The sequence below is a fragment of the Fusarium vanettenii genome (assembly GCF_000151355.1).
Source record: "Fusarium vanettenii 77-13-4 chromosome 5 genomic scaffold NECHAsca_5_chr5_3_0, whole genome shotgun sequence".
Lineage (NCBI taxonomy): Eukaryota > Fungi > Ascomycota > Sordariomycetes > Hypocreales > Nectriaceae > Fusarium > Fusarium vanettenii.
In genome coordinates this window covers 574974-598192 of record NW_003315878.1, presented here as the reverse complement: position 1 = coordinate 598192, position 23219 = coordinate 574974, and the positions used below count along the sequence as shown (strand labels likewise).

The 23219-nt window shown below is 54.5% G+C and overlaps 6 protein-coding genes across 6 annotated transcripts; 3 read left to right on the top strand and 3 right to left on the bottom strand.

Moving 5' to 3' along the window:
• Positions 1–171: 171 nt before the first annotated feature.
• Positions 172–2235, bottom strand: PAFD2101 (uncharacterized protein; the record flags this gene model as incomplete). The annotated part of the gene is made up of 4 exons (XM_003050725.1): positions 172–924; positions 980–1116; positions 1166–1917; positions 2054–2235. 4 exons carry the CDS (start codon positions 2233–2235, stop codon positions 172–174), a joined length of 1824 nt encoding a protein of 607 aa, XP_003050771.1.
• Positions 2236–2722: 487 nt separating this feature from the next.
• Positions 2723–3635, top strand: NECHADRAFT_69339 (uncharacterized protein). The gene is made up of 2 exons (XM_003051101.1): positions 2723–2964; positions 3016–3635. Exons 1-2 carry the CDS (start codon positions 2770–2772, stop codon positions 3547–3549), a joined length of 729 nt encoding a protein of 242 aa, XP_003051147.1. The 5' UTR covers positions 2723–2769; the 3' UTR covers positions 3550–3635.
• Positions 3636–3820: 185 nt separating this feature from the next.
• NECHADRAFT_80347 (uncharacterized protein) lies at positions 3821–9277 on the bottom strand (the record flags this gene model as incomplete). Its single annotated transcript, XM_003050724.1, has 1 exon — positions 3821–9277. The coding sequence occupies one exon, from the start codon at positions 9275–9277 to the stop codon at positions 3821–3823; it is 5457 nt and encodes a 1818-aa protein (XP_003050770.1).
• Positions 9278–11497: 2220 nt separating this feature from the next.
• Positions 11498–13560, top strand: NECHADRAFT_41367 (uncharacterized protein; the record flags this gene model as incomplete). The annotated part of the gene is made up of 4 exons (XM_003051100.1): positions 11498–11618; positions 11666–11762; positions 11817–12409; positions 12464–13560. The coding sequence occupies 4 exons, from the start codon at positions 11498–11500 to the stop codon at positions 13558–13560; spliced, it is 1908 nt and encodes a 635-aa protein (XP_003051146.1).
• Positions 13561–14764: 1204 nt separating this feature from the next.
• NECHADRAFT_80345 (uncharacterized protein) lies at positions 14765–16202 on the top strand (the record flags this gene model as incomplete). Its single annotated transcript, XM_003051099.1, has 3 exons — positions 14765–14850; positions 15077–15304; positions 15452–16202. 3 exons carry the CDS (start codon positions 14765–14767, stop codon positions 16200–16202), a joined length of 1065 nt encoding a protein of 354 aa, XP_003051145.1.
• Positions 16203–17430: 1228 nt separating this feature from the next.
• Positions 17431–20490, bottom strand: NECHADRAFT_61081 (uncharacterized protein; the record flags this gene model as incomplete). The annotated part of the gene is made up of 2 exons (XM_003050723.1): positions 17431–20012; positions 20066–20490. 2 exons carry the CDS (start codon positions 20488–20490, stop codon positions 18167–18169), a joined length of 2271 nt encoding a protein of 756 aa, XP_003050769.1. The 3' UTR covers positions 17431–18166.
• Between the last annotated feature and the right edge of the window lie 2729 nt (positions 20491–23219).

Below are 23219 nucleotides of genomic sequence, written 5' to 3'. Positions count from 1 at the left end.
CTGATCTAATGCACATAGCAACCCTGGTCCCTCGCCTGTAGCCCCCTACTGATCAGGGTGAACCTGGAACATATCATAAAATGCAACCCACGCCCTGCCCGTGATTCTAATCCGCAAAGCAATGATACAAACCAATTAATTAACCGCGCTTTTCGTAATGACGCTGCCTGCTCAAATCTCAACGTCAATGTCCAGGTCCAGCGACCCGATCACATCATCGTCCATCAGGGGCTTGTGGATTGTGGGAATGCCCTTCTTCTCCTGGTACTTTTCTTCTTGCAGCTTGGCCAAGTGTGACGATAGTTGAGACTTGGCTGCTGGCTTGGGTGTGCTTGTTCCTGGCGTGCTGGTGCCGCTTCCGTTGGCCGCCGGCTTCTTGTCCACCGACTCGTTGACATCGTAGACGAACTTGGCCTTTGTTCTCAGTCGTCGTGACATGTCGCCTTGATACGCCTCGCCACGCTTAATGGCCATCTCGATCTCGCGCGACTTCGCCTTCTCCTTCAACTGAGCCTTTCGTACTGCCTCGGCATTGAGACGTCGGTTCTCTCGGTTGCGCTCAGCCAATCGATCTTGTTCTGACTGTCCCTTGGGAGCCTCGGAGAGCTTGGACGGCCCCAGGCTTGTTCTAAACGCCAGGCGCTGCGTACCAAGTTTGTCGAGTTCCTCTTGGAGCTCTTCAACCTTTGCGTCGTCACCACGCTCTCTCGCCTCCTCAAGGATTCGCGACACACGTTCTCGCTCTGCTGGGTCAAACCGCTTCTTCAAGTCCTTGATCTTCTTCAGCCGACCCTTGATCTCCTCGCTCGTCCACGAGTGGTTGATAAGCTTGTTGATCTCATCGATCTTATCGAGGAGATAGGCTTTCGTAGGCAGCGTCACACCCTCGTTGTGACAGGTAACCTTGTATCGGTTGAGTTCGGCCTATCATTCATCCAGTCAGTAACTGTGTCGAGGAACCGAGGCATGTTATACGTACGTCTGAGAACTTTCCGCTCGAGGCAGCGATAAAGGGGAACTCCTTGATCGCCTTTCCATGGGCTGCCTTTACGTACTGATCCGTCACAAAGGTACCATTGGGTCCGTTGAGAGCGTATGGCCGGCTGGTGGTGAAACCTACATGTCTTGTCAGTGCTAACTCGTATATATCCTCTTCTATACGCACCCTTGATCAACGCCATGCGGTACTGTTCAATCCCGGTGTCAGGGTGTGGTCCAAGAGCGATGCGGATATAGCATCCCGTGATGGCATGTTCGAAACCAGGCGTGAAGCAGACCTGGGCGAACTCGTTTCGTCCCAATCGCACTCGGTCATAATCCCGTAGTTCAGCTGGCGGCTGGTCACGGGGTTCGTCGGCTTCGGGTGTTGGTGAGCGTCTGTGGCCAAAGTCATCGTCGCTGTCTTGGCGATCAGAGTCCCGATCGCGTGGGGAGTAGGCATCCTTGCGTCTCTCGTGATCTTCTCGCCGACGTGCCTTTTCCGCCCTCGCTCGGCGTAGGGAATCCATCGCTGATCCGCGATGAGAGTCCCCATGAGAGTCCCCCTTATCTCCTGTGCGTTGTCGTGATGTCTTCCCCTCGCCACCCTCCAGCTCGGCCGTGTCGGCGCTGCGCTTCTTCTTACCCTGCGTGCGCTCCTCATTCTCGACGCTGCTGATCATCTGACGAAGTAAACGGTTCTGACGTTGACGCTCAATTTCCATCATGCGCTCTGCGATAATCTGCTCTCGTTCGACTTCCCGCATGGCCATAATTTCGGCCTTCTCCGCCTGGCTCACGTACATGCCCTCAACGGGGTACTTGTCGTCATCATCATCGTCCGCAGCAGCGGCTCGGTTTCGCGACGGCTCGGCGTCAGAGTCGGATTCGTCCATAGGTGCAGATTCGAGAGAGTTCGGGGTGCCGGGTCCAGAGTATCTGTATCGCGCGTCAGCATTTGGTGAATTGGTGGTGGCGATTTGGAGAAGAGGGGAGCCCAGCCGCTCATTTGGCGCGCAGGGCAAGAACAGCATCCCGTGGGACAGGATGGCTCTTTGCGAAAAAGGTCACTTACGCTTCGCCTTCCTCCTCAGAGTCATCGCCTCCTCGCCCCGACTTCTTTCCCGAACCCTTCTTCGAACCACTTCGCTTGACAGGCGGCGGCGACGCCGAAATGCCCCTGCTCTCGTTGCCAGAGCCCTCATCATCAGAATCTCCACCCGCGAGGGCGAGAAGCTCGTCGTCGATATCGGCCATAGCGATTGCTCTCGGGGATTGGTGATGACCTCAAGCACAGTGCTCTCAGGGGGAGGCGCAAGCTCGTAAAGCTATGGCAGGTGCAGCAGGCGCGTCGCTCGCGTCTCGAGATGAAAATTTCGGACCGTGTCGAGATGAAAGAGAGCCCGGGAGGATGGCAGGGCAGGCGCGAAAGGTTTGCGGGGATGAATGAGGCTTCGTTTGATGGAGAGAATGTGTTTGTGCAGGAAATTGAAGGAGCAGAGTTGCTCTCTTCCACAACCTGTTCTGAATTCGTCGTCTGCTGGCTTGCGCTTGATTGGCCAAGGCTATGTCATTTACTGCACGTGTATGGCTGGTCCGTGCTTACGGCGAAGCTTTAGTCCGCTCTCGGTGAGCCGCAGCCAATCGGTGAACTCACCGAGAGGACCCGGAGCTCGATCGGCGCCGTCATAGTTTATCGTTCGATTTCGGGACTCCGTGAACCCTCGAGCCACGACCCCCAATTGACGACTTAAAAGAGGCAATCTTGACGTCCAAGATTTTGCAGTGACAATGGCCTCGACTCGAACTCTCATACGGCCTCTGTGCAGCCTAGGGGCCCGACCAGTTGCCTCTTTCTACAGACCATGCGTCCGTTCCATTGCGACAACATCCAATGCCCAGGCCTCAGTGGCCGCTGGATCCGCTGAAGCTCCCAAGAAGCGCAAGCCACTTACCAAGGAGCAAAGCGACTTTCTTGACTCAGCTGTAAGTTTAAGTGAGTCAATTGCACTTGGTGCACTGCTAACGGACCCTCAGCTTCGCGTCAACCAAGCCGGCGAGCTCGCTGCCGTCCTTATCTACGCCGCCCAGTCCCCCGTCATCCTCCGATCAAAGCCACACCTCCGCAAGCTGATGGGGCACATGTACGACCAAGAAGACGGCCACTTCAAGACCTTCAACAGCCTCATTCACAAGCACCGCATCCGACCTACCGCTCTCTACCCCCTTTGGTCCGTCATGGCTACAGGTTTGGGCTGGTCGACCGCCATGATGGGTTACGAAGCTGCCATGGCCTGTACTGAAGCCGTCGAGACCGAGATTGGGGGCCACTACAATGAACAGATCCGAACGCTGTTGGAAATGATCACTCAATGGGAGGCCGAGGGTTATGAGGTCGGCGAAGAGCTATCAGAGCTAGTCAAGACCCTTCGAAGGATCAGGGACGAGGAGCTAGAGCATCTAGATCATGCCGTCGAGCATGACGCAAGAAAAGCAGAGCCTCACTGGCTACTCACCGGTGTCATCCGAGCAGGCTGTCGGGGTGCCATTTGGGTGAGCGAGAGGGTGTGAAGCATCAATTTAGTTGTATTATACATGTAATATAGAAATACTTGCGTCTGCTGGAGTCAAAAAGATGTATACATGAGACTCAATGCACAAAAGGAACTCTCTGCGTGTGCTATAACCAGCGCGCCCAATGAATGCTCCCTTATTCCTGGAAAACCCAAACGCCTTGCCATGCTTTTGTGCAAACTCATGTTCAAACACGACTTGAAACAAGTTATGATTAATTGCTGCGATCTGTTAGCACTGTTGTCATCCATGCGGGACGGGTTACTTACTAGATAGCCAAGGGGGCAACGCCATCCACTTGGTAGCCCCAGTTTCCATTCTGCTCCTCTGTAAGAAGCCAGTCGTAAGGGAACTGCACAATGTTCCCCTGTACCATATTCAAAAGTTCCTCTGCCTCACTGCGCGAAGGCATATCGTCAACGGTGAACACGCCACGCCGGCTGTTCTTAGTGGTTGCGCGGCGCCTACGCTTTACCGAGCCGAACTGACCAGGCGGGGGAGCATTAGTCTCTCGCGAGGACGGCTTCTCCAGGGTCGAAAAGGTGGTTCGACGCTCCCTGTTCTTGGTGCTTGTCTGTGGCTCCAAGAACCTTCCGTTGTTGCTCTCAAAAGCAGGGAATGGCACATCTCCCACCGAATAAACGGGAGAAGGTGCCTCTATCGGTCGCTGAGTGTCAACGGCACTCTCGCTGTCTAGGCCCGTATTTGGTCGAGACGAGCCTCCCTCACCATCATGCAATGCTTGCTTCTCATCCATAGCCCGTGGTCCCTCGTCAGGAATAACGATCTTGATTCTATCATCATCGTGATGTCCAGAAAAGGGCAGCTTCTCGGTCAGCTTTCCAGCTGCCTTCTCAACTTCCGTCTGAGCAGCCTTGGCCATCACCTCTGGTCCTGGCGCGCCCACACCGGCACCAGCAGAGGTAGAACCACGATGTCGCGAAGAAGGAGGGAATTCGGAATCTTCGCCCCTTGATCGGCTTCGTCCCTCCATGCTTGAGCGGAACCTTTCGCCATAGGACATGTATTCACGATACTCGGCCCAAGTGCTCACCTCAGAGTCTGGCATGCAACGGAACACGCGGCGGTAGAGCTTGGTGTTGTTCTGAGCAGCGCGGTTCCAAATCTCGTCAAAGAAGTTGGGGTTGACTGGGTCTTTCATACAGTCCTTGTCGATGTGGGCAGGGTGAATGTCTGCGGCCATCGGGTGGAACGCGCCGTTGGACAATTTTCCAGACTCAGGGTCAATGTGTAGTGGAGGTCCTCCAATATCAGTGTCGTCGCCGATGGGCAATGAAGGCAGCTGTGCTGGCCGAGGCAGTCCTAGTTGGTCGGTGGTCCGTCGGTTCAAAGCGGGCACAGGAGGAAGTCCATCGTTGTTAGCATGGCCGGGCTCGAGATACCTGTTGTCCGCCAGAGGAGGATGTTGGTGTGCTTCCCTGGGAGACGCCAGCGTGCCCTTACCCTCGTTGCTAATGTTATTGACGAGGACTTCTCGGCCATTGACAATGACAGAGTCACGGCCGGCGTCTAGGCCAGTCTTCTCAGCGCTCTTCCATCGGTCAGGACCATATCCAGTAACATCCAGCTCGTGCTTTCGCTTGCCCTCAGCCTGAGCAATATCTGGCGTTGCTTCTTGGTTGTCACTGGTGCTGGAGGTATCGATCTCGCGGGCAGTATTGACATCAAGGTCGTGGTTGAAGCTGGGGATCTGCAGAGGTTCTGGACGCTTCGAGTTGGGGGTAGAAGATTCGGGAGAGGCAACATCCTCTTGGTAGATATCCTCCATCTCCTTCTCAAAGTCCTGGCGATCGAGTTCCTCGCGGCGCTCCTCCTCCAAGATCTCATCAACATCCAAGCCGAGATGTTCTCGCATAAGACGCAGACGGAGTGTGTGGGCAAAGCGGCCGACCTGGTACGGCTTTCCAGCCATTGTCGACATGATCATGTCTGTGTCGCGAACAATGGCAGCACACTCGGAATCACGACTGCCAAGCATGGATCGCTCGTTGATGTTGGCAGAGCCGATGAGGGCTACCCGATCATCGACAATGATGGTCTTGGCGTGGATGTAGAGCTGCTCAGTCACGAGCACGTCGTTGCTCATGATGCCCCATTGTCGAAGAGAGTAGAAGCCAATGTAGTCCTCGGGGTCAATGTCGGCGGCTCGGAGTCTGCCAAAGATGGATTGCTCTCCTCTGCAGATACTCGCGAACTGGCACATGAGAATGAGACGAACACTTGTGCCCTCCTGCTCGTCCACGGTGTTCTGGAAACCGGGCATCAAGGGGATGACGATGGCACATCGCCAATCTTCGTCGTTTTCGTGAGCACGAATGATGCGCTCAACCAAGGCATCTCCAATTCGGTTCACGATCCGGGTATTATATGCCTCAGTGCTCGTGATAAAGAACTGGTTTTCCATGTACACAAAGTGATCCGAGTCCTCGATCATCTTGATGTAGGCGTTTTGGATGCTGTGCTCGGTCTGCTCAATTCCCAGGGACCAAGTAGAGGCTGATCGAAGGATCTGGACCTCACAAGTGCCAGTGAGTCCGAGAGCCTCCAACTCCTCCATTTTTGCGTCGGGTGGAGGCAGCAAGAAGGGCAGAGGACGAGTAGGCTTGCGTCCACGGCGTAGATAGTTCCATCGCTGAACAAAATGGCGAGTCAGATCTCTCGCAGGCTGTCCAACAACCTGCATGGCCACATCGTGCCAGGGCATTCTGGGGACCTTGCTTCGATCATACATCTCCTCGTAGGGCTCATTGAGCCTGAAGAAGTCCTGGACTCGAGGGTTGGAGTAGTCCTTACCGGGGAAGAGCTGGCAATGCTCCGCATCCTTTGGGATCTCAGAGACCTCGAAACCGGTCGGCTTATCATCAACAATCGGGTGCTGGGGGCAATCCCAACGTCCAAAACACAAGTCTATACCTCCCACGAAAGCAACGTCGTGATCTACAATGCAAATCTTCTCATGATGCGCAAAAAAGAACTGGTTCTTCTTGAACTGGTTCGGTGATCTTTGAACAAAGATGTTGGGATGGAGGTTGAGCAAGGAGAACTTGGTATACTCCGAGTCGATGGGAATGGCGGCTTCGACATTTCGGTAGACAATGACAAAGACCTTGACGCCCTCTCGGGCCTTCTTTTGCAAAAGTCTGTCCAGTCGCCACTTCTGGCTGATAGCTGCTGGTCTTCGCATGTAAAGCTCGGGGCTCAGCCACCAGTCGTGAATGTAGATAACATCGCGGGCCATGTTGATGGCTCGAGAGACGTTCCACATGTAGTCACGGCCGTCGACAAGCCACTGAGCAAACACGTTTGTGCGTACAGGGGAGAAACTGTCGAACCGCTTCTCCTGGAACCAAGGGGTCTGCTTCAGCATCTCATTGATCGAGTCCTCAAACTGTTTCATGACAGACTGGTTGCGCGAGAAGAATCGCACCTTACGCTCGGATGTGCGAAGGGTGAGCGTGTGGTGCTTCTCAGGAAGCGCTTCCACGGTCAAATCCATCTCATCCTTCTTCTCGTTGGAGCCGATTGCCTTCATTTTGTTCTTTTTTGAGGCAATGCTGAACTTGGAGTCGACGAGGTATACATCGTAGATGTTCATGTTCTCGGGAGACTCGACACACACGATGTAGCTTTGTCGGACAAGGAACCACTTGCGGCTGTGACGAGCGATTACCTTGGCTGGTGTGAGAACGCGGCGGAAGTCCAGGCCCTTGGAGGACTGGATGTGTAGATAGCACTCCTTTCCATGGTAGCTACCCTCGGCGGCAAGACGAACACCCAGCGCTGACAGTTCCAGGAAGCGGCAGAGTCGGTTGCTGTCCGCTCTGAACATGAGCCATCTGATCATCTCAGAGAGGTACTTCTCCAAGATACGTCGTTGTTTCTCAACATAGCGCTGTCTTCGTGTCGCCACGTCCATGCCCGCGCCTTCGGCACTTGACATTTCGCCAGGATCAGTAATACCTGTCGATCTGCGTCTGGGCCCCATGCCCAAAAAGGTGCGAGACCTTCTTCTCTGAGCGCCGAGCATTTCTGGGTCACTGAAAACACCGTCTCCGGCTGCTTCAGTAGCGGTGCCCTCGCCTTGAGTCTCCTCGCCGCGGCCGCTGCCCTGTTCCTCGTCGTCGCTTTCTTCGCCCTTCTTACGGGAACCACGAAGATAAGGGAAAGCAGAGTAAGGGAACTTGGGTTGCTTCGGACGGCCACCCAGATCCAGACGCCCAGGCATGTACTTGTCGTTGTTGATAGCGAACTTGTATCGCAGATGCAAGTTATAGATGTCTCGGAGTGTCCTTGCGACGGTCCAGCTCATCCTGCTCGGGCCACTTCCGTATTCCAACTCTATCGTGAACATCCAATGCCTGTCCTTGTCGTCATCCTCCATGGGGCAGCTGTCAGTGATGCGAAGCTTGAGCTGCTCCAGGAGAACCGGGATCCTCTTGTTGCCGTGCTCGTCTCGCTGGATCATACTGGCGAGCATGAGAACAGCGGGAGCTCCAGCTCTTAGTTCAGCCATCAGCTCGGCCGATTTGAAGTAGTCGAACCTATCTTCCTTCTTCTGTCGGAGGAGCTTAAGAGTGTTCTTCACTTGTTTCCACTTCTGAGCACCAAAGGTGGATGCCCTTTCAGATGTGAAAAATGGCCGTCGAGGAGTAATAGCATCACCGTCCGACACACCTCCTCCACCGAATACAGTAATTCGACGAAGGTGGCCCATTCGTCGTCCAACAGCACCAGGGCTTTCCACCTCATCGGCCTCCTCGCCAGGTGGTCGCATAGCAGGTGTCATCCACGAGTTCCCTCTGCGATATCCCCTTCCTAGACGATCTCGACCTTCACCTTCAGACACTCCGTAGTCAGGAGCAGATGCATCGGGCATGCTCGCACGGCGCCTAACCATGCGATCAAAAGGGTCGAGATCGTTTGTGTCGTGAGCAAACCGCTTTGGCGTTCCGGGTGTTGAGCCATTCGTCCTATTCATGCGACGCATTCTTCTCTTCTTCTTCTTTGATTTGGTACCCTCGGCGTTGCCCTCGTCAGCCGTGTCCTCCCCGTCGGCATCAGCATCAGTATCCTCCTCTGTCAATGTGCCAGGGATGCCACGGGGTGGCCGTGAACCAGTAGGAGAGCTCGCCATGGATTGCATGCCCGGCTCGGAGGACGCAGAGGGCAAACTCGAGGACTTTGACGTCTGCAGACCACCCGTGCTGGTGAGAGCCTTGAGCTTGGACATCAAAGAGACGCCCTTGGACTTTCCAGGAGTATCAGGCTCCTCCCATGAATTGTTTCGAGTATGTGTTGGAGGAGACTCTACACCTTCGGGTCGCGTAAACTGTACACTGCGTCTTGAGGGCGCTTGGCTGGTATCCTGGCCCTCTCCCTCCGGTGCAAGTCCAAAGTCTCGGTCGTTGATTCCATGATCCTTCAGTGATTTGGTCGAGGCTGGGGTAGATCTTGGTATGGCCGACGTGGGCGCCGAGTAGGAAGCGTGCGGGGGCTCAAACGGGGCGCCTTTCGTGTCGATGGGCGGAGGTTGGATTTCTTGAGGACGAGCGACCTTGAGGTCAACGGGAGGTAGGAGGGTGTTGGAAGCTTGTTTAGGAGGAGGAGGCGGAGGGGTGAGTGTGAACTCGGGATTGGAGGGCGAGACGGAACGCGGAGTGACGTCCATGGGCGAGACGGACTCGTCCCGTTTATGCTGTGTCATGACGATGTTTCGAACTCGATTCGAATGGTTGCGGTGTTGAAAGTCCTAGATGCTGATGACAGCAAACGAGAAGCGACGGGACAGGGATGGTTGCTCAGTTGACGTAGTCGAACACAGCATGCTGAATAATGAACAAGCGAGCGGACACGACACGAAACGAATCTAATATCGCCCAAGCCAAAGTCAAGTCGAGTCGATATACTCGTGGCGGAGGAACGAGGCTGATAAAAGGGGCGGGAAGCGTTGCAGTCGGCGCACGTTCGCTGCGCTTGCGAGAGGTGGTGACGAAGTGAGAGAGCGGTCGACGTTGGATGGACGGGACGGATTGGAATAGACACGGGGTCCGAAGCCACGGTTCGTCGGTGGAGGATAGAGGTTCGCAGCGAGTCGACGTCTCCTGTCACGAGACCCTTTTCAGATGGAAGCTCAGGACTCGTATCATTGAGCTCCCCGAAATTTGGAGAAACCCTTGTCAGGTCGGTCGCGGTAATGGACGATCAGACGGGGCTCCCTCTATCGGTGACCTGCGGATTTGGGACGGATCCAGGATGGATGGAGTCCGCGGCGGCCACCTCGAGGCCATGACACCCACAGTCCGGGCCCCGTCGGTCGGGGGGCCTCTGCAGGGGAGTGGCTCCCTAGAATTGCTCCCTTGGGCCCCTAACTCAGGGCAGTCAAGGTCGGGGCGATCCACTGGCCCCGAGCGTCCGTCCATCCATCCATCACGGACAGGTGAAACGGGTCCGCCAGACGCCCGCAAAGCCTCCCGTTCAACTCCAGATTCATTGCTCAGACGTTTCAGAGAGAAATAGAGATCTACATGGTTCGCTCAACCAGCCGACATGTCATGCACGCAAGCGCCATCGTGGCCTTTTTTAATCCACCGTTTCTACGCCTCAGCAAAGACCCGACGTGCAGAAGTGAAGTGCCATGATGGATTTTGCCCAGTGTGCCCCAAGCTCGCCCAGGTTCTAGGGAAATTACCTGCGGAGGCTGGCTGACCCAGAGAAATCATTGATTGATATTGGATGGATGGAACTCGCCGACAAAGGAGGCAGCCCATTCATTCATTCCGCGTATTGTTGACCGCAACCACTGGCTTTTCCGTTCAAAAGTCGACCGCCATGTTCTACCCGCGCACATGGGGTCGGAACTGGATGTGATGGGATATGGATAGCAAATAGTGTGGAATCAACCTTTATCAGCTGATGCAAAATGCACTCGTCAAAGACTTGCGATCATGTGCGTAGACACTACACAGTCTTACCCAAGCTTGATATTGAGATCTATGGGAAAGGTGTCTGTACTAGCGATGCATGCCTTGTGGAATACATCCAATTATTTGAAAACGTGGCGGAGCAAGCAATTGGAATATCGATGATGCTATACTCGTGATAGTCAACACACAGGAGTGATTTAGTTGAACCGAATATCCTCCATTATCATGTTTAACGTTTCTCGAAATACCTAGCCCCCAAAGATTGACTGAAGCGAAAGAAAATGTCCCGGTTGTCCCGGTGCTTGCGAACCTGCATACATCTCTTCACATGACAATGGTAACACAATACTAGGCGCAACTGAACAAACACATGGCGGTGATATAAGCTGACCTGTTGCTGTTTGAGGCGGATGCCATCAACTCCAATAGGCAAAACGTCCCGTCGTGAATGATTGAAAGCAAGGGGTTCGCGGAATCAACCTTTTTTCAGCAAAATACTCATCACCGCAGTTTGTGTCCATGGTAACATTGTAAACCCGGCACTCAAAACTGACAGTCACACTGAGGAAACATGTCGTCCTCGACTGACGACTTAGCCGCCGCACAATGGATGGATCTCATGGGGTGTCATGATGATTTCAAGACGCTACGATTGGAGCTAAGGGGACTTTCTCTGCAGCGAAACGTCCCCTCAGCTAGTGTCTGGAACGCAAGACGGACGGGGCGGGCGGGAAACAAGGGGGTGCATCAGAATGTGTGTGGGAAGAGCCAACGCCAACACTGAAAACACTGAAGATGGCGGGACGCCCTCTTAATTGACAAATCTCATCGTTTTAGTTTCTCATCCTCCTCTTCATCAACCTGTTGCTCTGCGCAAACTCGTCTCTTATCACCAAGTCGTAATCTTACTCTTGACGCCTATCTGACGGCCTAGCCTCAACCAGCGTCATTGACGCAACTCTGCAACATCTCGGTGAAAACCACCAGGCCGCTGCCACGCGATGCAATCGGTCCTGATCCTCGTCGGCGCCGCCCTTGCCTATGCCGTCTACACATACATCTCCAGTCTGCGACAAAACATTGCAGAAGCAAAGCGTAGCGGCTTGCCCTACATCGTTGCCCGTACGCCTGTCCTCCCTTGACTACTACCCCCCATCTGACCAATCTAGCGTGTTCACCCATCTTCCTGCCGTGGCAGTTGACGTTCAAATTATGGACACCAATCATTAAACTATTCCCTAAACCATGGTGGGAGAGGTGGCTCGAGTATGTGTCTCTCCCCCTTGACTGAGCCGTGCCTAACAAGTGCCAACTGGGTAGAGTCTTGACGCCTGGCTTCTCATATCGCACGCGCCATGATGGGTTCGCAAAATACGGCGACATCTTTATGGTTGTCTCGCCGAAGCTCATTATTACCATGGTCTGCAACGCCGAGGCCGTCCACCAAATCACTGCTAGGCGTGAGCACTTCCCCAAGTATATCGAGACTTATGAGATTCTCCAGCAGTTTGGAGACAATGTCCTGACTACCGAAGGTGCTGTCTGGCGTATGCACCGTAAAGTCACTTCGGCTTCGTTTAACGAGAAGAATGCAGCCCTTGTGTTCAAGGAGTCCATCCACCAAGCCAAGGGCATGGTGACAATGTGGATGGGGTCCAACGAGGACGACAGCGGCACTATTCACACTCTGGATCGGGACACCATGAGGCTGGCCCTCAACATCATTGGATACGTGGGATTTGGCTTCCGGTCGTTGTGGCCTGGCGAGACCCTACCTGCAGATGTAAACCCAAGGTTGGCCAAGTATAGTTCGCTTGAACCCTCTGCTGGGCACAAACTGAGCTTTGTGAGCACCGTTGCTATCCTGTTGGAATACATCCTAATGCTGTTGCTTATACCACGCTGGTTGTTGAGTAAGTGGCAGCATAGAAATTGCCAAGATGGTCATGTGCTAACTCAACTTCCAGGACTGATGCCCTTCAAAAAGGCCCATCTTGCGGCTGACGCCCACGAGGATTGGTGCAAGTATATGCAGGAAATGATGGATGAAAAGATTCAGGAGGCCCAACGGGGCGAGCGTGTCGAAGGCATGGACTTGATGGGACAACTCGTCAGGTCAAGTTACGGAACAGGCGAAACCCAAGGCAAACAGGGGCCTGAACCCAAGAAAGGGTCACTGACCCGTGACGAAATCCAAGGAAACGCCTTCATCATGCTCGTGGCTGGGCATGAGACAACAGCCAACGCCATGCACTTTATTCTGCTAGAGTTGGCAAATAACCCAGCATCGCAGAGGAGACTTCAGAAGGATATCGATGACATTCTTGGGGGTAGAGATCCGAGCTCGTGGGAATACGAAGGCCTAGTCAACTCAATGATGGCCAGCATGCTCGGCGCATGCATGAACGAGACGCTTCGAATGATACCTGCTGTGGTGGAGATCCCTAAGAAGGTAACTCCAGGCCAGGATCAGGTCATCACGGTCGATGGGAAGAGACACCTCCTTCCAAGGGGTACAGTTGTGTCTCTGGTTGCCGTGTCGATCCAGCGAAACCCTCGATACTGGCCTGCGAGACCAAGCAAACTCCACCCAGGTGAGGGAGACATTAATGACTGGGTCCCTGAGCGTTGGTACCGCAAGAGCGAGGATCCGGTAGCCAAGGAAACAGATACAGAAGAGCCGGAAGTAGAAGACTTTGGAGGTTATGGAGGCTCAGACATAAGCTCTCAGCTCTTCCGGCCGGAGAGAGGGGCCTATATCCCCTTCAGCGACGGCCCACGGTCATGCCTGGGTCGTAGGATCGCACAGGTCGAGATCATCGCAGCGCTTGCCGTCATCTTCCGGGAACATAGTATCGAGCTGGCCGTGGACGAGTGGGCAAGTGACGAGCAGGTTGAGTCGATGGACCGCGAGCAAAGACGCGAAGTATACGCCAAGGCGCAGACCACAAGCCGCAACAAGCTCCTAGGCGCTACTTCAGTGCTTACACTGAAGATGAACGATGACCATGTGCCTGTCAGGCTCGTTAGAAGGGGACAGGAGAGGTTTACGAGTTGGATATAATGACCGAGGTACATGATCCAATAGACAGTAAGAGTTACCCTTGCTGGGAAACGCTCATGAGTCGTCCTAGAAGTGATGGGCCTCGTGATTGGCAGACCTTGAACAAGCGATATTTGGTCAACTTGAGGGCAGCTCCGATGTTACATCTGATTGGGTTGATTGATTTGGGTGCAATGTGAGCGCTTAGCTTGGCCAACGACAATGGTCTGGATTCCTCAGTCGCGTTCTAGACGCAGAACACGTCACGCGTCAGGGCAGAGGCGGCTGGAGTAAACACCCATATTAGGAATGTTTAATGGTGTTTCTTATGATGCAGGATAAAAACATTGGTACAATGTACTTTTTCGCGTGTTATTGAGTTGACGGACCAGTAATTGATGGGCTCAAGTAAAGAGTTCGGTGGGTGTTGAGTTATTCGTCTTGGTGTTAGTCGTCACGGGACCTCTCATCCTCTTTCAACCGAAAGCCATGGCCCAAGAACTGCCTTACCTGGCCATTATTGTGTCTGTTCTCGAAGTATCAAGCAGTAGAATAGATTCGCCGTGAGCTAATTACTGTCTGTAAGATACCTAAGTAGGTCAACAGAGTGTTACAGCAGGCAACTAATATGTGGCCTATGAGGTCCCATCCTGATAGAAAGCAAGTCGTGTTACAGAATTTGTTTGCCTTGTTCAACCGCGTCCAAACGTTCTAGCGTCAATGGAACAAATGGATGAATGTCATCATCCGAAAGCTCTCCACGGTAGATGGAGCTCCAATGCAGGTAGGCACGCTGTGAGGTCATGGCTGGGCCATTTTTTAGAGCTCCAGTGAATCAGGCGCCTATGATTTTAGTGGCCAAGCGCGGCTCTTCAGCTCCATGTCTGCATTCGTTACAGGCAAGCATAACACGGTCAGGTTGATCTGCGGGGACCGGGCAATAAAAACATAAACAACGCAGGACCCGCTGACACGGGCCCTCTTGCTCCGCGCGCCGTCCACCTCCATCACCAGCTCCAGCTCCAGCTCCATCACCCACCCAACACCGTCGTAGCCCAAGCGAGATCTCCATCATCGTCACCATCGCCAACATCATCATCGCCCGCCCACTTTGAAGCAATTCCCACGGCGCCACCAGCCCTCACCAACCACAAAAGGCCATTAAAGCCATTCCTTCTACTTCTCCAGTATCGTCTATTATAGGCGACATCCTCATATTATCGCCATGTCCAACCACAGCTACAACTCTTGGCTGAAGACCAAGAAAAAGCCCGAGCTTGCTCAGCTCGCCCAGCAGTTTGGCCTGCAAGAGTACGTTTGCTTCCACTTCCCGCGATTACGTTTCTTTGTCTACACGGTGCGCGCAACAATCTTGAACAAGTGACCCTCGAGCGCATCCTTTGTTTGTCCATTGTTTGCGCCTCGACTCGCCTCATTCATACCCCAGTCCGGGCGTCATCGCGACGCGCCCACTTTCCATCACGACCCCTCGATGCGACAAATAAGCCCCTCAACGCGCTGACTTTAATTGATATAGTGTCGCCGGTTCCAAAAAGGATGACTTGGGTATTGCCCTCGACACATACCTCTCGGAAAACTCGTCGCGTTACCTCACCGATCCTGAGTTGGCGGGTTACTTTAACAGCCGCTCCAAGGCTCTCGGCTCGCCCGTCAAGAGAGAGGTGATGCGCGACGAGGCCGACAGACCCCTCAAGGTCTCCCGCCGACGGACGACGACAAAGCTCTCTGAAGAGATTACCCCTGAGTGAGTCGCCATTCCGAGCTCCTTGGTCGTCTTGTCGCGTTGAAACTGCGCGTTGCGCAAGCGCGCGTCTTGTGTTGGCCAAAAGAGGAGCTTGCGCATTGCTCCCTAGACCACCAAAGCTGACCAGGCCTTCTTTGGCATGTACAGGAGCGACGATGCTTCTCCCGAAGCTGCATCCCCTCAAGCAGCTTCTCCCCAAGCTATATCGACCGCGCTCGTCGAGACCCCCGGTCGGGCTCTCTCTCAGGTCGCGGCGCGCATCCCGCTGCCTGCCACACCCGCCGATGTGGCACTCGCGGTAGATCGCTCGGCCAGCGCCGTGCGCCAGCGCGTCTCGTCGATTTATGAAGAGAGTGGTATCACCGAGGTCAGCCATGCGACGCGCGACACTCTCAGCACTGTCACGAGCGTCCTCTTCTGCGTCGCCGCCTGGGAGCTTTGGAATGTCCGTCGCGAGGTTCTAGGCAACATTTACGCCTTCACCATTCCCGCCATCCAGTTCCTCGGCACCTCCGACTACCCTGTCTACGTCCCCGACATGTTCCTGCTCCTCACGTCCAGCTTCTGGTCCCCAACCTTGACCTGGATCTTCACCAGCGTCGCCGTCCCCAGCTTCCTGGGCTACTTCTTCAACTTGAGCGCCACCAGGACGCCACCCACCCGCGGTCGCCTTCGCTCCAACAATGCTGAGTATGTGGTCGACCCCTTGACCTTCAGCATTGTCAAGGCCCTCATCTCGTTTGTCGTCTATGGACAGGGCGTTAACTTTGGCGGTCTTCTCAACGATATGTCGATTGTGCGCCTCAACAACGCCATCTATGGCGGCTACAAGGGAATCTTGACTGGCACCGCCATCACTGGTCTTATGAGCATCTACGACGCGGTTCTGAGGAAGTAGGAGGCTACAATACATGGTTCACGATGTGTGGTCTTGTAACTGCTGCGTGGACCTCGGACTCTTGCTACACCAGAGGCGATACAATGACAATAAGAAACAGCTCTGAGACGCTAGCACGTTTCTAACCACATCAGATTCATACTTCTGGGTCACTTTGGCCCAGCTAGTATTTCTGCTTGTTCTTTCGGGGGCCTCGGTCGCCGTGGCGTTCAAAGGTGTTGATGGCGTCTTGGGGGCGTTTGATACCTGGGGAGGGACTCTTTTTTTTTTTTTTATTCTTCAAACCGCGTCTACTGCATCTAGCGTTTTCGGCGGTGTTTTTGGTTGATATGGATATCAAGTTGTCCTGCTCAGCTTGGTTCCTTGGCCTGAAAAGCCTTGGTTTGCATCACAAAGTCTTTCTACCCACAAGGGTAGTCTAGGATGAAGCGGACAGGGGACAGTTGGCTACCTGTGTGAGATGATTGGATGTGGAATATTGTGTTTGTTTTTCTGACGGGTAAACGGCCAACATGGGATTTGGGTTTGGCTGGGATGAGACACGGAGGTTGGCGAGTGGAAAGGCGTCATTGAATGAGTGAACGACGACTGGGCTGGGGGGGGTTGGAAGGATTATCTCGTATATTGGGAACGAATGACTACATGCACTTTACGCGTTCATGCTGGCTTTCAGGGCTTATGACATGAGTGCTATTTTATCTGCTGAATTCATAGAGCTACACCCCGCTTGTGGAAGAGCATCCAAGAAGACCAACAGCAGTAGATTGGCGAGCATCAGACCAATCCAGTCTATCTATTGCCTTTGGTCTTCCTTGGTTCGAGTAGAACTAGCCAGGTGCTATCTGAGCTATCCAAGGTGGCTGGTAGTGACAGAGGTATCCGCTGTCTAGCATCCATTGAAGATGATACTATGCTGTATTGGTAATAAGCTAGGTAGCTCCCGAGGTAGCAATTTGCCTTATCTTTGACGTTCCCCAAGAGATGATTGCCCTGAAGCTTGGCATTGGCCAAACAAGCCTTTAGAAAATGCGGTGAGTGATGCTTACCATTTGAGCCTGTCCTTTGACGCCGGTGGGATAGCTGCAGATGGTACTTTGGTGCTAGCTTGGGTTAGGACACGGTTACATCGAATGCAGTCGCCGTTGCCGTCTCAACGCCGAAAGGACGTGGCCACAATTTGGAGCCAACGCCACAGGGAGAAGATGAATGATTAACAAGGAGAGAAACTCGTTTCAAACCCCAGGTAAATTTCACACCTAACTACCACCTCTTCTAATACTAGATCGAATCTATACAAGTAGCACCGTTGTTCACATGTGTCTTCCCAAATGTCCCCCATCCCAAACGCCCCGTAGCATGGGCGGAGAACCTTTCCGCTCCTGGTCCCGGATGCCTCGTACCCAGAAACAACATGCCACACATTTAAAATGACAACAACAGTCGGGGTTAAAAAAAAAAAAACAAGAAGAAACAGTCGAATAAGGTTAAAAGAGTTTTTGTGTTGAAAAAAAGGCAGACAACCTTTGATTCCCAGCGGACAGGGATTGATTAGGACGGCGTTCTGGAACCCCTTGCTGGCGAAAGTACCCAAACGTGGAAGTGAAGAGATAAAAACGAGGTTCAAATAATAAAGTGTCTAGGTAGGTCTAGGCCAAGTCCGCTGGTTGGTCCGTAAACAGAGGGCATACAAGTCGGGTCGAACAAGAATCGGGTAAAATGGATGCAGAGAATTCGCGTCGTCTCCCCTTTCATCATGGCTGATGACTTCTGCGCCGCGCTGCGCTGCGCTGATCTCGTCTCGTCTCGCTCGGATGGATGTCTGGCGGCTCGGGTGTCGTGGGTATATTTGTACAGATGCTCCTGCAAATGCGTATGTGCGTGTGGTGTCTGTCGTGTGCGCTGGTCGAGGGGGGAGAGGTGGCGTCGCCTTGCTCATGACGGCGACATGGTGAGTGATGTTCTCATTACGGCTTCTCCGAAGGATGCTCGAACTTGATGGGATGCACCAGCATACCACGCAGACATAACCGGCCGCTGCTGTGCTCATCCATTTCCTCCGTCTTGCCACCTCGTTCCCGTCCCTCGTTGGCACGACCACCGTGCTTTCCACGACCATCCATCTGCGCATAGCCCAGCCATCGGCGCCACAGGAGACCACCGAACTCGCTGTTGAAGTACCAGCTGGTACCCTTGTGGTTGTGCTCGTTGAGCTGGTCGAAGGGGCTGCCAGGGCCTGATGTTGAATGGTCTCGGCCAGCGTTGAAGGCAGCGTCAATCTCGCTGAAGGGGTACCAGGCTCGGTCCAGGAAGACAGGATGAGGCGCGTACACACCCTTCATACCGTGATGCAGGGCCACGGTGGGAGGGAACATCTCCGAGAACATGGTGTGGTGGTATCGCCACACCTCCTCGTGCATTGACATGAGTAGGCGACGGCTCAGACGAGAGGCAGTGATGATGGCGCATCGTCGGGGAGGGGGGGCCTTGTAGCCTGTAGCATCGTCCGAGAAGACCCAACCAGACTGCTCCGTATCGAAAAGCGGGTTGAGGGTGATGATATCGGCGTCCTCGCCAACACCGCACTTGGATCGATCAGGGGCATCCGAGCTGCAAGAGGGAGGCATCATGGTCTGACCCCACTCGTCGTGTCGAAGCTGCTCCTTACCCTCGAAGGACAAGGGACCGAAGATGGGGGCACGGCCAGAGGCAAGAGTGTCGTGCTGGACGCTCTGGGAAAAGTTCTCCCAGGTGCCGTGGTAAGGGGGAATGTAGTAGCGAGCGCTGCGCTCCCAGAGAAGGGTACGAGGCTGCTCCTTAGCCCACTTGCCGAGACGGTCAAAGAACTCGTAGTAGCTGCCCAGGTATCGCATGTCCATCTCCCAGTTCCAGTAGTGCTCGTACTCGGGGTGCTGCATGGCAAAGACTTGGAGAGGGAAGTGAGCACTGCGGTAGATACCGTGGATATCGGCACCACTAGGGTTCTCAATGGTCTCGCCAAATCGGCCGGGGTACATGAGCCTCATCTGAGGCTCGCTCCAGAGCGAAACGAGGCCACGGAACTCGGCGGGGACATTGTCATTGATGATGCGCTGCACCGTCCACTTGTCGGACCAAATGGGCTCATCAATGTTGCGAACCTGCATCAGGAAGTGAACCTGGTATTCACCACCAGATCGGAGAGACAGCTCGTTGATCAAGGCACGGAAGTTCAGGACAGCAAGCTCAGTCCACTTGAAACCAGTGTAGGTACGGACGACGACAGCAATGCGGCCCTTCTTGGTGGAGCCTTCCTGAAGCTCCTGAGTCTCGGGGCTGACCTGCTTGAAGCGGTGCTTGTTGGCCTTGTAGCAAGCTTCCTGGGCCTCGGCCCAGTTCACATCGATGTAGTTGATCTTGCCAGTCTCGGCCCAGATGGCCTCGTTGCCGGAGCTCTCGGTGTCGAGTCCAGTATCCAAACCACCGTGGGCTCTGCTGTAACCAAGACCGTACGGGCCATATCGGCTAAAACGGTCAAAGCAAACATCATCCCGAATACCCAGAAGCTTGTAAGAGCCAATAGCAGGATCGGGCATGTGCTGAGGAACACCGTTGTAGGCATACAGATCCGGGGCGGGGACCGTCTTCTTCGAATCGAGGTAGCAAGTCTTGATGTCGCTGGACTGCTCATAAGGGCTGTACTTCTTGGGCTTGGGAACATGGTCGTTCATAGCGGGAGATGGCAGGGGAGCCTTCTCGGTAACATTGGGATACTCGGGCACCAGACTGGTCTTGGCGACGATGGTCCGGAGGCCATGGAAGTAACCATCCAGGCTATGAAGGAGGTTAGCAATGCGGGGGGGAAGACCAGCCAAGGGGTGACATACTGAGGGAATCTCAACCAGGGCATTTTCTGAAGCTGCTCGGCAACCTCCTTCTTCTGATCCGCCGTGACATACTCATCCTCGGGGACAGTCTCCAGCTTTCCGTCACCGTCCATGTCACCAGTCAGCATCACAACGGGCTCGCCGTTGGTGTTGATGACAGTGGCGGTTGCGACGGGCTCTTGGGTCCTGGTACCACCGATGTTGTAGCCACCATATCCGGATTTCCTGGACTTGACGAAGATCAGAGTGACGAGGAAGGCGATGCCGATGAGCCAAGTAAATACTCTTCGGTAATGGCAGTGGCCGAAGAGAGAGCGCAGACGAAGCCGGGGCTTCTTGGTCTTTTCGGAAATAATTGAGTATGGAAGCAGGGGGTCAATCTTCCTGCCCAGAGGGACTCGCGAGCTGTTGTTGCGGGCGGCCATGGTGACTGAATGGCGCCGCTGCATGCTAGGCTGGGAAGTCTGGCACGCTTAGGCCTTGGGTCGATCGAGTCGCTGCGGTGGGTGTTGTTGTGTGCGTGTGGCAAGTTGAGGGTGATGTGTTGTTTATGTGAGATTGAGGTTGCGAAAATTAGGGAGCCTAGGACAGAGCGAATGTCGAGGTGGAGCCGGCCGTCATCGAGGAATTAAGTCAACGGTTTGCGGAAACTGGCGAATTTGGCCGGAAAGCAATTCAAGTAACGACTGGCAGTCGTCGAGACAACCTGTGAAGGGAACCGACGAAAGATGAAGTCCGGCGAGGAGCGGAAGTTGGTGGGCGACGTCGCTACCTCGTCATCAGACGAAGGCAGGTAGATAAAAGAGACTGAACACGACTATCACGCGACGCAACGCAAAAGCAAATGAAAAGCAGCGCGAAGCTTGATGAGCAGCGCGGTGCCTTTGAATTCGCGATTGAGAAGAGGAAAACGACGGCGTCGAGTACGACGATGGACAGGCCGGAGAGCGAAGGGCGTTGACGGGGGGTGGAAGAGAAAGGAGGGGGAAGGGAAGAGGAAAAAGAGTCGGCCAAGAAGAGATAGGAGAGGGAAGAGAAGAAGAAAAAAAAAAGCGAAGCCAGGCCAGGAGAGGCACGAGCAGGGGATTGCGGACACGGGACAAGGGATTGGCATCCCAGGGTCAGGGCCTTGCAGAGAGCGATAGGGGGACGGGGTAGGCAAGAACCAAGTGTGGCCAGGGGAGGGGCCCGCTACGGGGTCCGCTAAGGGGACCTAGGGAGGGAAGGGGGTGCGTAGTCGCATCTACTCTTGTCTGCCAGGTACGGTGCTATTCCTGAGCTGACCTACTGTACGGTTTTAGCCCTTGCGTGTCCTCCGTGGTGGTGGCGGCGCGGTCTGCGAAGCGCTGAAGAGCAACTCTCAGAGGGCAACGTAGCCATCGGCAGGCCCGGGGCACACAGTGGTTGGCGGGAGGGAGCGCAGTGGCTTGGCGACTCCGATGGAATGGCTGTGCTGAGATGGAGGTTTGATACGAGTACTGTGGCAGAGCGACCTCGGGTTGGTTTGCACCCGCGAGAGAAGAACACAGCTGACACTGTAGTCTAGTGTACGAACAGACTCCAGTCTCTCGAGTCCATACTTAGAAACCCGAGGTGAGGGCCGCAAGATGCCCACTGCGATCATGGGCGTGTTACAACAAGGTGTTTCCCTTCTCCGCCTGGATGGATTCTAACCCGAAGCTGACCCCCAGTGAGGCATGCGGAAAAGTACATTGGCAGCCAAGTTTCGCCGCAAAGATACCTCTGGCATTTGGGAGAAAATGATGGAAAGAAGTCCAGTCCAGCACCCCCGTCCCGTTCAAGCTTTGGCAAGATGGAACATGGAGGCTCCAAAAACAGTAAAGGGTGGGGGCTGGTCACCACTCAATCCTCTCCCCGGGCCCCTCGACGCACCAGGGAATCACCTCAACGAGCGCTCTGAATGGCCCTTGAGCCAACACCCAATGGGACGGCGTTGCCGGGCGGAGAGCCCTGCAGCCAATGGGCGGCGCCAGAGACACATGCTGTCCAACGAGAGCGCGAGCGTGAGAAGCTGTCGGGGGAATCGCTGGCCTGGATTGGGAGAGGGCCCGGTCCAATCCACGCTGATCTGACATGGAACGGCCATCATCAATCATCAATGCTTGTCAACAACAAACCATCGGCCATTTCTCATCCCCCATCGATAATGTCATCGCAGCGTCGTTGCGCGTTTTTTTACCTTTGAAGACGGGCGCTTTTTGTTCCGCTGCCGTGGAAACGCAGTGCAGCTGACGGCTCCATTGGTTGCTTCACTAGCTGTTGCATCTTCTGTACGTCGAGGACAATCACTGACAATCACAACCAGCAACAGCAGCAGCAACAGCAGCAGCAGTATCAGCTTCACAAGCCTTGACCCGAGCCTTGCATCCCCTGTTATTGCGCCATATCCCAGCAAGTCTCCAGGCCTCATCCCAGCCAGAAGCGAGTCGGGGGCTCGTGGGTCTGTGGGTCCACGAGCGAGGGTCAATCCGCCCCTTGGTTCAAGCCCCTTTCGTTAGGAAAGACAAGAGGCTCTCGTGGCTCTCTGCTGCTGCTCCAGAGGCTTCTGACAGAGAGGGACACTCACTACAGTACGGTGGTTGCGCGTCCCGAACTCCTGATCGACACCTGAGCATCAGGACCGCCGCACCTCGTGCTTTGAGCCGCCTGTCAATCGCCACCTACACAGCACAACGCGGCTGTTTGAGTGGGGAGGCGGCCACATCCCGAAGAATCGCCCGTGGGACTCGTAATTGTCGGGCGTTGGTCGTTGTTTCCAGAAGATGGAAGCAGTCGGTCCCTTAATCATGGATGCTCTGAGCGCCTGCGGATCGGTTCAATAGTACCACAGATGCGACAACCTGCCCTAGAAGGCTGGAACGAGGTCCTCAGCAAACTTGGGCCCTTGGAGTTGAACGAATGAGTTACCGAAGCGACCCTCCTCTTTCGCCTTCTCTATTGACGGGACGCTTGTCAACGTTCCCTCTCAAGCCTGGACGACCAGTCTCGGATAAGCGAACCCCCTAGCGGACAGTGGTCGCACCCCCTTCGGTCTGTGGGAGATCGTCGGTGGCCCTGAAGGCCCTGAGAAGACGCTGTTGAGGGTCCTCCCGCCACGCGTCCCTCAGTCTCAGCTTTCAGTTCGTTGTCCTCC